This window comes from Haemaphysalis longicornis, unplaced genomic scaffold (genome assembly GCF_048455015.1).
Source record: "Haemaphysalis longicornis isolate Haplotype H1 unplaced genomic scaffold, Haemaphysalis longicornis Haplotype H1 scaffold_8, whole genome shotgun sequence".
In the NCBI taxonomy this organism is placed as follows: Eukaryota; Metazoa; Arthropoda; class Arachnida; order Ixodida; family Ixodidae; genus Haemaphysalis; species Haemaphysalis longicornis.
The window spans coordinates 6,838,179-6,852,411 of NW_027526445.1; the positions used below are offsets into that span (position 1 = coordinate 6,838,179).

At 41.2% G+C, this 14,233-nt stretch overlaps 1 protein-coding gene across 1 annotated transcript in view; it reads left to right on the plus strand.

Annotated features, from left to right (window-relative positions):
• The window catches only part of LOC144149914 (medium-chain acyl-CoA ligase ACSF2, mitochondrial-like), a 116,786-nt gene that overhangs the window by 45,155 nt on the left and 57,398 nt on the right, over positions 1-14,233 (plus strand). Inside the window, exons 4-7 of the mRNA XM_077681647.1 lie at positions 441-559; positions 4,887-4,934; positions 9,312-9,417; positions 11,878-11,970. Of these exons, the coding sequence (XP_077537773.1) occupies positions 441-559; positions 4,887-4,934; positions 9,312-9,417; positions 11,878-11,970 (366 nt within the window). The remainder of the gene's footprint in view (positions 1-440; positions 560-4,886; positions 4,935-9,311; positions 9,418-11,877; positions 11,971-14,233) is intronic.

The window sequence follows — 14,233 nt, forward strand, 5'->3', positions numbered from 1 at the left end:
TAATCGCGTTTAAAAAATATGATGGGAAAGTGAAAATATGAGGCACCCAACTAACACTAGGGGAATTCCTCTCAGACTGTATGCGGAGGTTTTGTTAGTACCAGTACATGGAAGTTCTTTGATAGTCTGCTCACTTCACGTAGTTGTCCGGTAATTAAAAGGAAACGGAAGGTGCGTAAAATTTCAGGTTTCTGTTGCACACGCAGTTTTGTTGTAGGTCGATGTAAATTGTGCTTTGATTCTTTCATTGTGGGCGTCCTCTTCAGCACGAGGTTTGAAATATTTATGTGTCTGGAGGTATTATAGTAATCACAGAAAGCTTGTAGAAATTTTTTTACTAGTTCGTTGTAAAACATGTAAGAAAATTTCATTCGAGGCCTGCCAGTGAAGCAATGGTAAGCATTTTTTTGTGCCCCAAATGTACCCTTTCCTTACGACAGGTTGATTTCAAGGGAATATACGTCGCCGAGGCTTTCAAGATGTTCGACTTCTACGAAATACTCTGTTCAGTTGTGCCTGAGCTGAGAAATTGCAAGCCGGGGAAGCTCGACTCAAAGAAGTGAGCAAAAAATACTGCTGTGGGTACCACTGATGTAATTTATTGTTCCTAAAATATAGACGAAAATGTACGTATCTTAAGTTTGCGTCCGTAGTTGGCGGATCCCGCCAGTCACTTTATAATCACTTTAGTTGACCCACTAATTGCTATGAACTATTACCTTATTTTCAGTTGCGTCAGTACATGTTTTTACTATTGCTTTTGTTGGAGCATTTTATACAAGTCACCAGAGCTTTTACACACAGTTTTAAAAGTTTGGGTGTGATACGAAGGTTGGTTGTAATATTAAATCACTGCCGCATGAGCTGTGGTTGAAGGGGCGCTAAGGCTGGTTCTGACAATTGCTGTTAGGTGTACGCTTTAGTGTAATACATTTACAGCTGCTTCCCTCTTGCGGGCACTAGTGTAGCTAAATAAAACGAGATTGGGCAAAGCCTAGCCGCTTGCTGTCTGCAAGAAATTCGAAACCATTAATAAGCAACGAATGTACTCGATCAGTCCTGTCAGCTTCCCAGGAAGTGCTTGCAACTACCGCCCTTTTTGAAAATAACACACTGATACACACCAGACCGATAACTTGTCCTGCGCGCATATTTTGGTCTTTTCTTTATTGCGTGATTCAGCATTACGTCAGTGAAGAAGATCATGTAGTAGACACTTTTGGTTTTCACGTAAATATAAACTTTGTGCTGAGTATCAGCTTGCATAGGCGTTGATGGTGGCTAATCATCAATAATTGCCTTGGCATACGTGCGGTACACTTCCTGTGCTATATTTATAGAAGAATTCACGAAGCCGGTTAAGGCTGGTACTAAGATCTCATTCATATGTTTTTTTCGAAAGGCATGTATCTGACATCAATTACCTATTTGAATCTAGTATAACGAAGTAGGACCTGAGAAGAGTTTGTAGAAAGTTGGGACGTATAAAAAGGCAGCCTCTTTTGCGCAACAAGAATTTCGTTTCTGAACCTGGAAAGCTTCGTGTTGTACACCTGTTTTGGGTTACGATTGTCGCTAACCGTGCCTGTCTTTTTGCTGTAACCTGCTGCACCTATAACTAGGTTATCACGACATCCAACGGCCAAATCGTACTGTTAAAATAAAAAAAATGAACCATTCGTTCGCGAATTTTCTGAATATAAGTGCCACTACGCTGAAGTAGTGGCATCTAAAAAAATTAGAGTAGCTTTCACAAGTGATGGAAGGGTGGAGAAAAGGCAGATCTGGCAGGCTCTCTCTCTCTCTTTGTTGGAAACCCGGCTATTGCTCCTCATACTGCGAAGCCTACCCGGAAGCTTGGGCAACGGCGCCTTACACGATCCTCTATATTATGTGTTGCGCCGTGACGTCACGGCTAGACGGCCGCCCCTAGAGGCACAGCGGAGCCACGCCTAAGCTATCGAAGCAAGCGCGAAGGTATGCACAACGGCGCCAGGGGTTTCTAGGCAACTCGAGGTGGCATCATCGTAACTCGTCGAGGTTTTTTGGTGCGACGGACAGATAACATTCGCATGATGGGCTATTCGTGTATAAAGTTGTTCTTTATTAGGCAGGATAAAAATAAAACCTACTTCTGAATAAAAATGAGTGAGCTTTTACAAGCTCTGTGCAAGTTTCGAGATATTTTTTTAAGGCAGTAATCTCTTTTGGTGTACTCAAGCGCGAAAGTTTTGGTCGGTGTGTATGTCCCTAAATTCGGCGTCCGGGTGAAGGTGGAAACAATGTGCCAATTTGTGAAGAACATTATTATGTTGACATAGTTTTCGCAAACTAGTAAAGCTGCTGCAGCAAGTTATACAGGTGTCCAGTCATTTAGCGCGAAGGAATCGTCGGGCACATTTAGGGCAGAAAGTTCGGACTGAAGCTGCAGTATCAGTCATTTATTTTAGGATATACTTGGGTTGGTTTTAACAATAGCACGTTTACAAAAGCTGAAGGGTTAAATAAAGCACAAAAAATGTTCAGCCCGTGCGATGCAAAAGCAAACGCAAAAGTATTTGCGCTTCCCCTCTTGCTGCTGCACAGGCAACAAGGAACTAAATATTATAAAACGGCGTAATGTCCCAAGAGATGGCGTGAGAATAATGCAACCGCGCAAAAGGTAAATTGTATTGAGTAAAGCGCAAATAAATCGAACTGGGGGCGACCGCGTAAAAATTGAATTGTACAGAGTAAAACTCAACTTATCAGGAAAGAAGCAAGACAGGGAGGAGACGATTGTGAAGGGTGGTATTGCAAATCGAAGAACGGGCTATAATGAAGCGGGGGGCGGGCGACTATCGCCTTTAGGCGATATTTCATCAAAGCAAGTAGATTCTGGGCCATTAAGGTTGTTGGTAAAGTCCTTTTATTTATTTATTTATTTATTTATTTTTTAGTAATTAATTTTTAATTATTGTATTTATTTTTATTTTTATTTTATTATTTGTTATTATTATTTATTTTTTATTTAATTTTATTTATTGGAAATTTAGTCCACCTTTTTAATTTCGAACACGCGAAATTTTTGTAAATTGTTCTGTAGGAGCTCAAATTTCTTACCCCGGTGATCAATTACTGCCCTGCAGGTTTTCGAAAAAACTTCCACCCACCCTACAAGTTACCTGTGTGCTTTTCATACGAAAAGCTCTTCTGTTTTGAAGAAGTGTTTATCAATATTCAATTGTGATGCATCATTCCAATGTTCCATAAGGTATTTACTCTGACCTCTGTAATACATATTATTTTCTCTGCAAAAGTTTCTAAATACGAACTCACTCATTAGCTTTGCCTTGGTGATTCAAGGGGCTAAATATGTAAGGGTTTACCGAAATTCCTGATTAGCCAACACCGGATTAGAGTTTCTTGCTTTCCTGGCCTTATACTCGGCTGTAGCTGTGGCTGCCGTCTGAAAATTTTTATGCTCAGGTCTAACTTGGAATGCCTGGTAACGATGACATTTCCGCTCATCACGGCGAAAATTTGTGTTTTATATCACATTGACGTATGATAGAGAATGCAGTAAATGAATTGGTCGAGCCTGAGACATTGTACTTGCGATATCTGCACTGTGTACTAACATATAAAGCAAATCAAAGTGGATCCCCATGTTAAAATAAAGCGTACATAACCAGAAATGATTTTCCTAAACATATATGCTGCTCTTCCAGCAGGCTGGAAGTAATGTGATATATGTCAACACGTAATCATAATTACGTAGCTGCACATGGGCATATCATGTTGTATAAGATACCATGATTAAAAAAAGTATAAGTTCAAAAAGAGACATTGCTAGATTACGAAAGTGCTGGTTCTAACTGTGTCCAAACTTGGAAAGAATAGGCAATGAATCAATAACACATAGCTGCTTTTATTCTCAATAGTGAGATCGGTGCAACCTGTTTTATGGGTGGAATTTTGCGGAAGTGCAAGTGCAAATACAGGTCTCATCGCCACTCCAGTAACAGCGAAGTTCCTTAAAAGTTAATACTTTGGCGAATTCTTATAGTCATCCTAATTTTTCAATGGCGGTAGGTTTACCTTCCGTGTTTTCAGAACGAGGTCATTAGAGAGAGGGATAGATTAATGTGGTTTTACAGGTTTCTGTATTCCATTTGCACCAAATTTATACAATTGTAAAAGCAGTTTGTGTTTCCTAAAGTATTCTGTACTGACTTTGTGCGGGCCTAAGGTATTCGGTACGGGCCCGTAGGCATTGTGTGAAACTTGTTGGGTAATAACCGTTATCACCTCCAAAGAAAGGAGAAGTCGGTCAAGGGAATTATAAAAGAAGGTATCGTGGGAGTAATGCCCAGTGAGAGGAGTAAGTAATCGTCTTGGATCAGTGATAAAACTCTGGTATACTGTTGAGTGGTTCAGTGGCTGTAACTACACCAGCACAACAAATGATGTTGGAGATAATAGGCTGCACGTAAAAGAGAAGAAAGAATATGATCTAGCCTGATCACCGGCAGCGCTTCACCGTCACGACTTCGCACACAACTGAACATTGTAAATATGCTGTACATGACCTCTCTGCGGCACAAAACAACATCATACTTCAAATTCCGAGAAAGGAATGTACTTTGGCTGGGTATGTAATTTGGTGGACAAATAACCAGCTGACCGCAAAAGGAATAAGTTGGTTCTCGATAGACTCGAACGGTGGTAGGAAAAGCCGATTACCTTGGTTGAGAGAGGAATTAAAAATATATATAAACGCGAAGAATGGACTCGTGAATACTGGCACGGGAGTGGTCGGGTTTCTATAGGAGCGGTCGTCATAGATACAGTGATTGTGATTATATAAAGCCGTATCTACCACTGTGGCGTCCTTTGAATTTCAGGTACCCATTCCTAAAGACGGTTATTGCTGATGGAGACCGTAAATTGCCGTAAGTATGGAATATAGCTATAAATGTGGCCTATACACAAATGCATCAGCCTCCTTCAAAGGGCTTTAATCACAGTGTGGACGACCCGTAAATAACAGAGGGAACGTGTTTATTAAATTTCTACTGCGAGTATACTGCAAAACCTAGTTTGTTGAGCTACATAGCAAACTTTTAAAGGGCAGCAGCGTATTTTTCAAATGAAGACTTAAAATGAATTAGTGTAGTATTTTGGTATGATTGCGTTGTCAGTTTTGTATTATATTAATTGAATGGGTTCATTTTATTCCAATCACTTCAATTCACCTCGGCTTCTCGTTCAAAGTTGTTTCTTCTGCTTTGTTTTTGAACCTATGAATGAGGCCTGCTACTTTGTAAACGCAGTACAACCTGCAGTGCTTAAACAAGCATGCAATGATCACTAACAATTGTTTGTAGTGAGCGTCTGAAGGCTACGTTTAGCTCTTTTTCTGAGAAGTAGTATCGCTTATAAGATAAAATGTAGAAGTTTGAATCTCCTATTGTAGCACAAGCAGGTGTGAAAACGATAGAAGCAAACGTTTCCTTTGGCTTTTTTTTATTGGGTTTGTGAGGATAATTTTAAGAAGGGCTTCCGTTCGCGATAGTTGGTATTTCATAACGTTCATCTTCAGCGCAAAAAAAATACACGGACACATAAGACAAGGACAAGAGCTACTTCCAACTGAATTTTATTGAATCAGGGTGAAATATAAAGCAGCAAAAATACAAGAGATACAGAAAGGGTTATGATTATACACAGATTAAAATAACAGAATAGCTTGCCGCCGTCCCATACGTGTCAGTCATTACCACGACCAGTTCTTTTTTTAAGAACGCTGCCTCTCTGCCACATGACCGAGTCCTGGAGTGTGTCGAAGAATGAATTTTTGAGTTTGGTGTAATAGCCTTTCAAAATGAAAGTGGAGTAACAATGCAAGGGTTTCTGGACCTGTTGTCCATGTATCTGCAGTCCAGCTATATTTCCTGGAACGGCTAAACCTTCATACAAAAAAGGGTGTCTCTATAGGGTCTTGGGTTGCGCCAGTGCTGAGCTATCTTTTTCTGGGCATGGTCGACCGGTTGCTGGCGGGCAGATTGATGTCAACAAATGTCGTCAAAGTGTACAGGTTCGTGGATGATTTTTTGGTTGTCCTTCGTAGGGGTGCTTCTAGCTTTGACAATGATGTGCGATCGACACTGGCAGTGTTCGAAGATTGCCTGAAACCACTTCAGATAACTCACACAGTACCAGAAGGTAACGGGCTGAAGTTCTTGGACATGAGCCTCATGTTTTCGGACAACCACGTTTGCTGGAGTTACGCACCCCGCAGGAACAAGCCTCTCTTTCCATTTAGCTCTGCACGCACCAAACTGGTGAAACGCTGAGTAGCAACGATGTGCTTCAGCAATGCTCTAAAGAAATCCTGTGTCCATCACGTGCAGAGCTCTGGGGAGGCGCAGGTCTCTAGGCTGAGAGGGTAAGTGTATCCTGACACGTCATTGTGTCTGTCGTTGAGGCTGTCCACAGGCGTGAGAATAGGAAATAAAAGCGGCGGAAACAAGTGAGCATGACTGCAACGAGTGCCGTAAGACAGCGGTTATACCGTATTTGCACGGTATCGCACATCGGCTAAAGAAAAAAGGCCAGAGGGCTGGCGTTCGCGTTGTAATGTCCGCACCAGTCAAGCTAGAGAGGCTCTGCAGAGATACATGTTCTGTACAAAAAGATCATACTGGCTGTAACGTTGGACACCCAAACAAGTACGTGAAATGCGATAGAGGGTTTGTGTACCGTGTTCCGTTAGCCTGCGCAAGGGTATATGTAGGGCAGATGGCACGGTGCGCCAACTCCAGGTTACGTGAGCCTCAAAACAACGTACACAAAAGAAAGGATGGGAACCTGTCGACTCACTGCGGTGAATGCCCCGATTGGGAGCCATACTTTGAAAACTATGTGATATGGTTTCACGACTGTGATCAGCTCACGCGTGAGATACCAGAGGCAGGCAGCCTAAATGCAACTAGGCGATTTGGAGTGTGTCAGTACATCACTAGCCTTGTCGGAGAAGGAGGCAGCGTTCTTAAAAAAGAACTGGTCGTGGAAATGACTGACACGTGTGGGATGGTGGGAAGCGATTCCGTTATTTTAATCTGTGTATAATCATAACCTTTTCTGTATTTTTTGATGCTACATATTTCATACTGGTTCAATAAAATTCAGTGTGAAGTAGCGCTTGTCCTTTTCTTATGCGCTTGTCCTTTTCTTATGTGCCCGTATTTTTTCTGCGCTTAAGATAAACATTAATTTTACGATTGTTAAAATCACCAGTATTCAAAGAAATGGGACAAATACTAGAAATGACGCTGGGGATCAAAACTGAACGTTGTCTAGATACACAAACTGCAGCCACTATAAACAAACATATAGATGGTTGTAGACGATGTTTTAAAAATAAGTCGGTATGATGTACCGAGCTTCGCCAAGGCCACGGGGACTCGAGTTCTTCTTCTCGGAGCCCAAAAGACACTTTTTCCTGCCCTGTTATTAGGAAAAGTAATTCGTAATATCCGACACAACTGTCGTGTGCTGTTCGTGCTAGTTGGTGAAGAGCAACGGGAAGTACGCCATAATTGTGCAATGTGTGGTGCTTTCTCGTTTCCGAGAAAGCGGCCCGAATTACCACAAACTGCTAGGATATCGTTGGCGCCGTTTCTCAAAACAGTCATTAGCAGAATCTTTTTTACGGGCATTGCCTTTGGAAGATTTCCGCACACGAGCTGAAAAATCAGGGAGTTGGTTATTGCGAGAAACAAAGACGGCAGTTGTTTGGTTTAGGCGATGGTTGCAAATGGTAAGCACCAGAGACAGCTACCAAGGAACATTGAAGGAATGGTAAAGTACCTAATCAAACAGTTGCAAACATTATTAAAAATCGTCAAAAACTCTACAAAACAATAGAATCAACCAAATTCCATCCCCGAGTAATTTCAGCGAGTAATGTTCACACTCACTTCAATGGAAACCGGTTTCTCGCGGTTGTGGAGCTCGATATTTTATGGGGGTTTTTCGGGAAGGCAAAAATTTCGGCGTAACATTTCTGCAACAGACAATCAATATGCGGAGCAGAATTTGCATTTGGAACATCTTAATGGTAGCGCACTTACAAACGGATACTAAGAAAAGAGACGACGAGCAAAGCGCTGACTCACAACTGATTTTTATTAGGAACTGACAAACATTTAAATGCTACAACATAAACCCATTGGTTTTTTCTCCTCCACTTCTCCCTAGTTTCTCCCCACATATACTTGGTTGTTTTCCCGTTTTACCTGCCTGCAACAATCATTTTATTCATGTTCTTAGTGTAAGGAATCGTGTGCCCGCATGTGATCGTCTGCTCACTTCAGTGCGGACACGAGCGGAGGCTGGAAGCATACGCCGCTATATTTTCCCTTTTACATAACCATAAAAGTGATGTAGCAAGAAAAAATTAAGACAAGGAATATTTATCCAGATATATTTATTCAATCAGCAATTCTCTCGCACAACTCTCAATGTCTAATTCCGTAAGTGCAGTGAAAAGTGCTTTGCTTGAAATGTGCGCGTTTCTCACACGTTTTAAATAGCTGCAATTGCATGACTTCCGAAAAAAAAACTGTTTTGGACGTGAGACTTGATGAAGTTCCTTGCGGTACAGTACTGTTGCAAATTTGATTTCTTTACAATCAAGAGAAGCGAAAACGTTTCCCGCAGAACTTGTGTGATTTTTGCGTTTTTTGGCCGCCTTTGCTTATTGACGAAAATTGTATATGAAGACATTCCAAAATTTATGCACCATTACACGATTTCAAGTTTGTTGCAAGAGATTGGCGAGAAAAGGGTGCCTTGTGATTGTCAATTTTGTTAATTTTTTATTGTAAGACTTCAGGGGTATGACTGGATGACTAAGAGAAAACCTGCAAGCACAAAGTTAATATCAGTGCTTTTTGCAGGTTAGGACAGCCTGGTTCTACTTGGTATTTTTAATTAACAATCGATTGAGTTGGTTGAGGCATCATGGTGTTATACTCCGTATAAATGTTGGATGCCTTTCTTGCCCAGTTGCTTGAAAGTACCACTTCTATTAAAGAGAAACGGTTTGCAGTTTCACTGCTACCCTTTCATCATCATAGTTGGCTGGCGACAGCCTGGCTGTGAGAGAAAATAAGTTCTGTGTCATTCTGTCACTTTCTGTGCACAACTTCGCACCCTTGTGCTTTCAAGATCCTCCGAGGGGCTGATGCGCTGTTGTCGAAAATTAGAAATGATGTTCGGAAGTTACATTTTTTCTAGAAAACGTTTTTTGTGGTGTATGGCAGTGGCTGCTTCTCGCTACAAGAGCTGGCGGAGGGTGGAAATGCCGATCTACAGGGTGGTGAAGAGCAAGTGGGCATGGACGATCCATTTACAATCGTATTTACCTCTGTAAGTTAAAAAGGAGTTTTTCGGACTGCTTTAAATGGTGGACCCTTATTTTTGCAATTTTAATCCCTAATTCCATTCCAAGCATTCCTGATGCTCTGTGAAAATCGTACCATTTCTGTACCATTCAGTACCCACACTATTTTTTTATTTGTAAGTATAGATGAAAAAACACAGCGCCCGTGTTTAAACGCGTCTGCTCTTAGTCCCGTCCCTGCGCTGTTCAACTTCATGCGAAGAAATGTTCTTAACATTTCTCTGACTTCGACATTGGCAATCGCCTGAATTCTGCCGAAAGGAGTCTCCTCGTGCCTCAGTCAAGCCCCGTGCTCCTTACTTAATAGAATCCTTAGCGACCGTAAATAGGTTTCTTTTAGTTTCAGAGCTTGTTATAATGGATTACCACTACAGTTATATTTTGCTATATTCATTGTCTGGCTTTTTCAGCAACATCTTCGGATGCGTCTGAAAAATTATCTATGCCCACACAACGACTTTAAGCGAGCAATACTCACGTCTTCCAGTTTTGGTGACGTGAAAGCTTTAAAAATGATTGTAAAATTAGGCTGAGCTTTAAAAAAGGAACAAATGTATACCCCAGAGTAAGCAGTATTATGCCAAAGGTATGATAGCTTGATAATTTGTTTCTGTTCGTTTTAAAATTCAATATTTGGCTATTTTCACTATTCGGAGCAACTATTTCTTATGTAGCAGTTACAAGAATTGCAGTTATTTTGTTGTCCAGGAAGATCGTGCGGAGAGTTCATGCATGTTCTTTCCCTAACGTTTCACAGCCTAGCGTGTCTACGAGCCAGGACACTAGGCATTGTTCGGTTTCTTTCATGACTACTCTAGAATAGCCGAACAAATATTCATCGTCCACATCGTACTTAGTTCTACTTCACGGCTAAAGCTGTTCGTATTGCAAAGTCTGGTGAACAAGCTCGGGTGAAATCAATACAGACGCTGTTGTGCTCCAGCATGCAACTTTTGTTTAATATGCAATACTCCATGGCCAGCATTTTTCGCGGGAATGGAGGTAATCAGAATGGCTGTTTTAATAGATTCCGCTTCTTTGTTAATGGCACTGTAATTGTGTTGTATGCTACGGAGTGTAATTTTTAAGCTATGGAAAAATGGTTTTTTTGTTCATTATTTTCATTCAGCACAAACAACAGCCATTGTTAGTTATTATTGGTGGATAAGAACAGTTATTTGTCAATATCTAACCAGAGACATGAATATGCATTTATTTATCTTCAATAAACAATACAGAATAGTCTGTGCACAGTATCGGGCAACGTTGTAGGGTCCAACTTCAGGGAGTAGTCGGGCAATGAACGATGTCAATGGGTGTTAGGCATCTCCCCAAGTTTATTGTCAAAATTAAAAAAAGGAAGGTGTAGGATAAAACACTTATACTCTGCAAGCATTGTTTATTTTGGAAAAGGTAACATACGTGATCTGCATCCTTTTGATCGTAACGCCATAACAGGAACGAAACAAACGTTCTTTAAAACCGGTAAGCCATTACGGTGCGGGATTACCCTTGCACGAATTTCTATTCTGTAGCAACAGCAGTTGAAATGTGAGTGCCGAATTAGTGCTGGAAGCACCTCTGCTCTGCATTAAAATTGTTGAGTTTATAGAGTCAAATGACTCATAGAGGATTGAGATAACCTTAGTATACGAAAGTACTGCATGTGAAGTACCAATGCAATGGCTGCTTTGTTCCTATATTCTCCTTAAGCAAAGTCATTATCTATGCCAGTGCGTTTAAGGGTTTCCGAAAAAAGAAAATGGCAAAATTTGTTGCCTGTTGGCCCGTGGAACCGCCTGCCTAATCTGAGAAGCCTGCCTAATTTGGTCATTATATCTGGGTGCACATTAAATGGGCACGAACACAAAGCACAACTTTGTTTTGGTTGAAATAACCGATCTTTCGTGTAACTTTGTGCTACATTTTAGCCCGTAAAAGATTTTTCTTAGAAGACCGTTTCTGACATACCATCGCAAAAAATTCCAAACTTTTTTAGTTCGTGGTGCATGACGTGGGGGGTAGCACATACCGCTAGTTATCAGTGTAAGTTATCTGCATGTTGTATTTTAATATTGCAATCAAACGTAATTGAGGGCCCACTAAAATCACCCTTGCATGTTTTTCTATGGGGTATTTGTCGGTAGTTGCCAATTGCATTAACTAATTTTTTGGTTTAAATAGAACTTGTCTTGCAAGTGGCTTATGGGCGTTCTCTGCTTCTGCTGTTTCCGTAATAGTTTCATTCGTGGTTTGAAGTGTGCGACAAAATTGACGTGAATATTATATGAGGAAAATAGCCTCTTACAAACCAAGCCCGCAATTGGTCTTCAAATCCCAAACAGCAACAGGACCACTTACAAAATAGTAAAGCTTATTGAATATTTCTGAGTACTGAAATGCAATGTGTTTTTTATGTTTTTAAGGGCACTACAGGGAAACCTAAAGCTGCGGTCCTCACCCACCATAACTTTGTCAGCAACGCCACTGCCCTTGACGACAAACTTGACTTCTCGCCGGTAGGTCAAAGAAAAGTCTTCCTTATACTTGTCGAAGCACTGACCATTACATTAGGAAACTAGTTTCTGAATCAAACGCCGTAATGGTTCATTGAGAAAGCCACATAGCAGGGGGTCAAAGGTTCTGTGTCTATCATGGCAGCTGCGGTTTGTTGGGGAGAATAAAACAAAAAGGTCTGTTTGCCATGAACTGATTCATTGTTAAGAGACCGATGTGGTCTATACAATTACAAAGAAATCCGACCTCGAACACACAGATCGTGCTTACTGAAAGCTTTGTTCATTTATTTATTTATTGCGATGGTGGTATTTTGGTATACATTATATGTGCACTTAGTGCAGCCAATTGAGAAGGCTGATGGGGAATTCTGCCTCCGGGACTTAACTTAAATGCAGAGAGGGTCCTGCTGTTCTTACAAAATCCGCATCATATACTTGAAGTGTTGAATTGTGCTGCTGCTGCTAACAAACTAGATCTTCCTTGACATGTAACCGAGTGTTCTGATTGTTCATAAATCTGTTGGGAGTAAACAATTTTATGTGATATTTGCAATTTGTTACTCATTGCTTATTGAAAATATTTGGTAGACCAGTTACCCGAGCTGTCTATGGGGTCCCAATCGCACCGTATACATTTACTGCCACTCATCTCGCAGGTAAACTGTGCGGAAAAAATGCAAAAGGTCAATAATACAATTCTACACCTGGCAAGTTCGCTCGGCATATGGCAATGACTTAGAAATAGTGTATCGAAATTGTGTCGTCTGCGTGCTCTTTCAAAAAAGCTTCGTGAACGAGCTATTAGATTTAAATGTAAATTATGCAGGCATTTTAGAACGTACGATGGTGGTCTCCATGGCCTGGCATACCGACAAAAAAAGTTGTTGTGTTATTAAGCACAGTACCACAGCCAAGAGAAGGAGTGACACAAGCAGAATGCATGATTTAAGCCGCAGAAAAAACATAAATAGAACCCAGATGTTTCGAATAATTTACGCAAAAGGTTACATCAGACCATCGGCGTTTTCATACCTTCTCAGTTTTGCGTCCCTTCACGCTTGGGTAAACCAGCCAACATTTTCAGGAAATACCAAAAAGGTCTCTAAATGGGCGAACACTTTATCAATGACCCTATAGGCGAAGACTATATCATCACGAGCAGAAAAAAGTAGTCAAATGTATCGCGTAGTGCCAGGTTCACGCACTGACGGTGAAGACGACAACGGAGTGGGCCGCAAGCAAGCTGCCTGGGATTGCCATGAACGCTTGTTGATAGATCTTATCGTTTCGTAAACACATCGCTTCATCATCACGCGTCGTTCCCCACAGCTTGGTCCTGCCGCCATGTGACAGTATGAAGACACGGAATACTACAGAATACTTTTTTAAAACGTAAACTGAAGGTACTTATAAATATTACGGGATAGCTAGGGCGAATTTAACTTTGGAGTCCCGTGGTCATGCGTCGACCATTATCGGTGCGTTTGCGGAAATTTGTATGATAGAAACATCAATTCAAAAGTGCGGTCCTCCTTCCTGCTTCCTCCTTGCTACTTCATATGACGTTTCATAGGACGTTCACTCGAGATGGTTTAGATGGTTTAGCTTGACTCGGCAACTTCGTAGTTCGCCGACCCTTAGGCAGAGTCAGTCCACTAGCCACCGGATGATCGTCGGAATTTTTTCACTTAGTTAAAAATAAGCCACGAAACAACTAGTGTCTGGAAGAAGGTACATGTAGCTTGTTAGTTTGTAGACTGTATCAAGGTTGGTCAAGTCTATGAAGTGAAAGTAGCCCCATACAAGCTCGTTTGCGACGCTCGAATGGCTGTTGCGCTAGTAGAAAGTCCAATGGAAATTAAAGGCAGAAGAGTTATCGAAAATATTATAGGTACTAAGGAGCTATAACCAACCTAAGCTTTTATTGTAAGGTGTTGGACCAAGACGAGAGTAGCCATTTTACCCTGTGTGAAATAGCACAGCCGTCACCGGCACCACCACGCATCTGCGATCGCTTTTCTGCTGAAAGAATGCTGTTGCTAGAGATAATACACTTGTGGGAATTAGAGGCACGCTTAACGCAAACGTTATTCGGGAATTAGTCACAGAAGCCGCTGGAAATACTGGAACTAAAAGAAATTAGATGCTATACCATAGATATGCTGAATTGCCCTCTAGGATAATCCGCAGGCTATCGACGAGTGACCTGAAGCACTTGGTTTACTGGTTGGCCAGTCTTAAGTTCGAATCCCCGTAACACGTG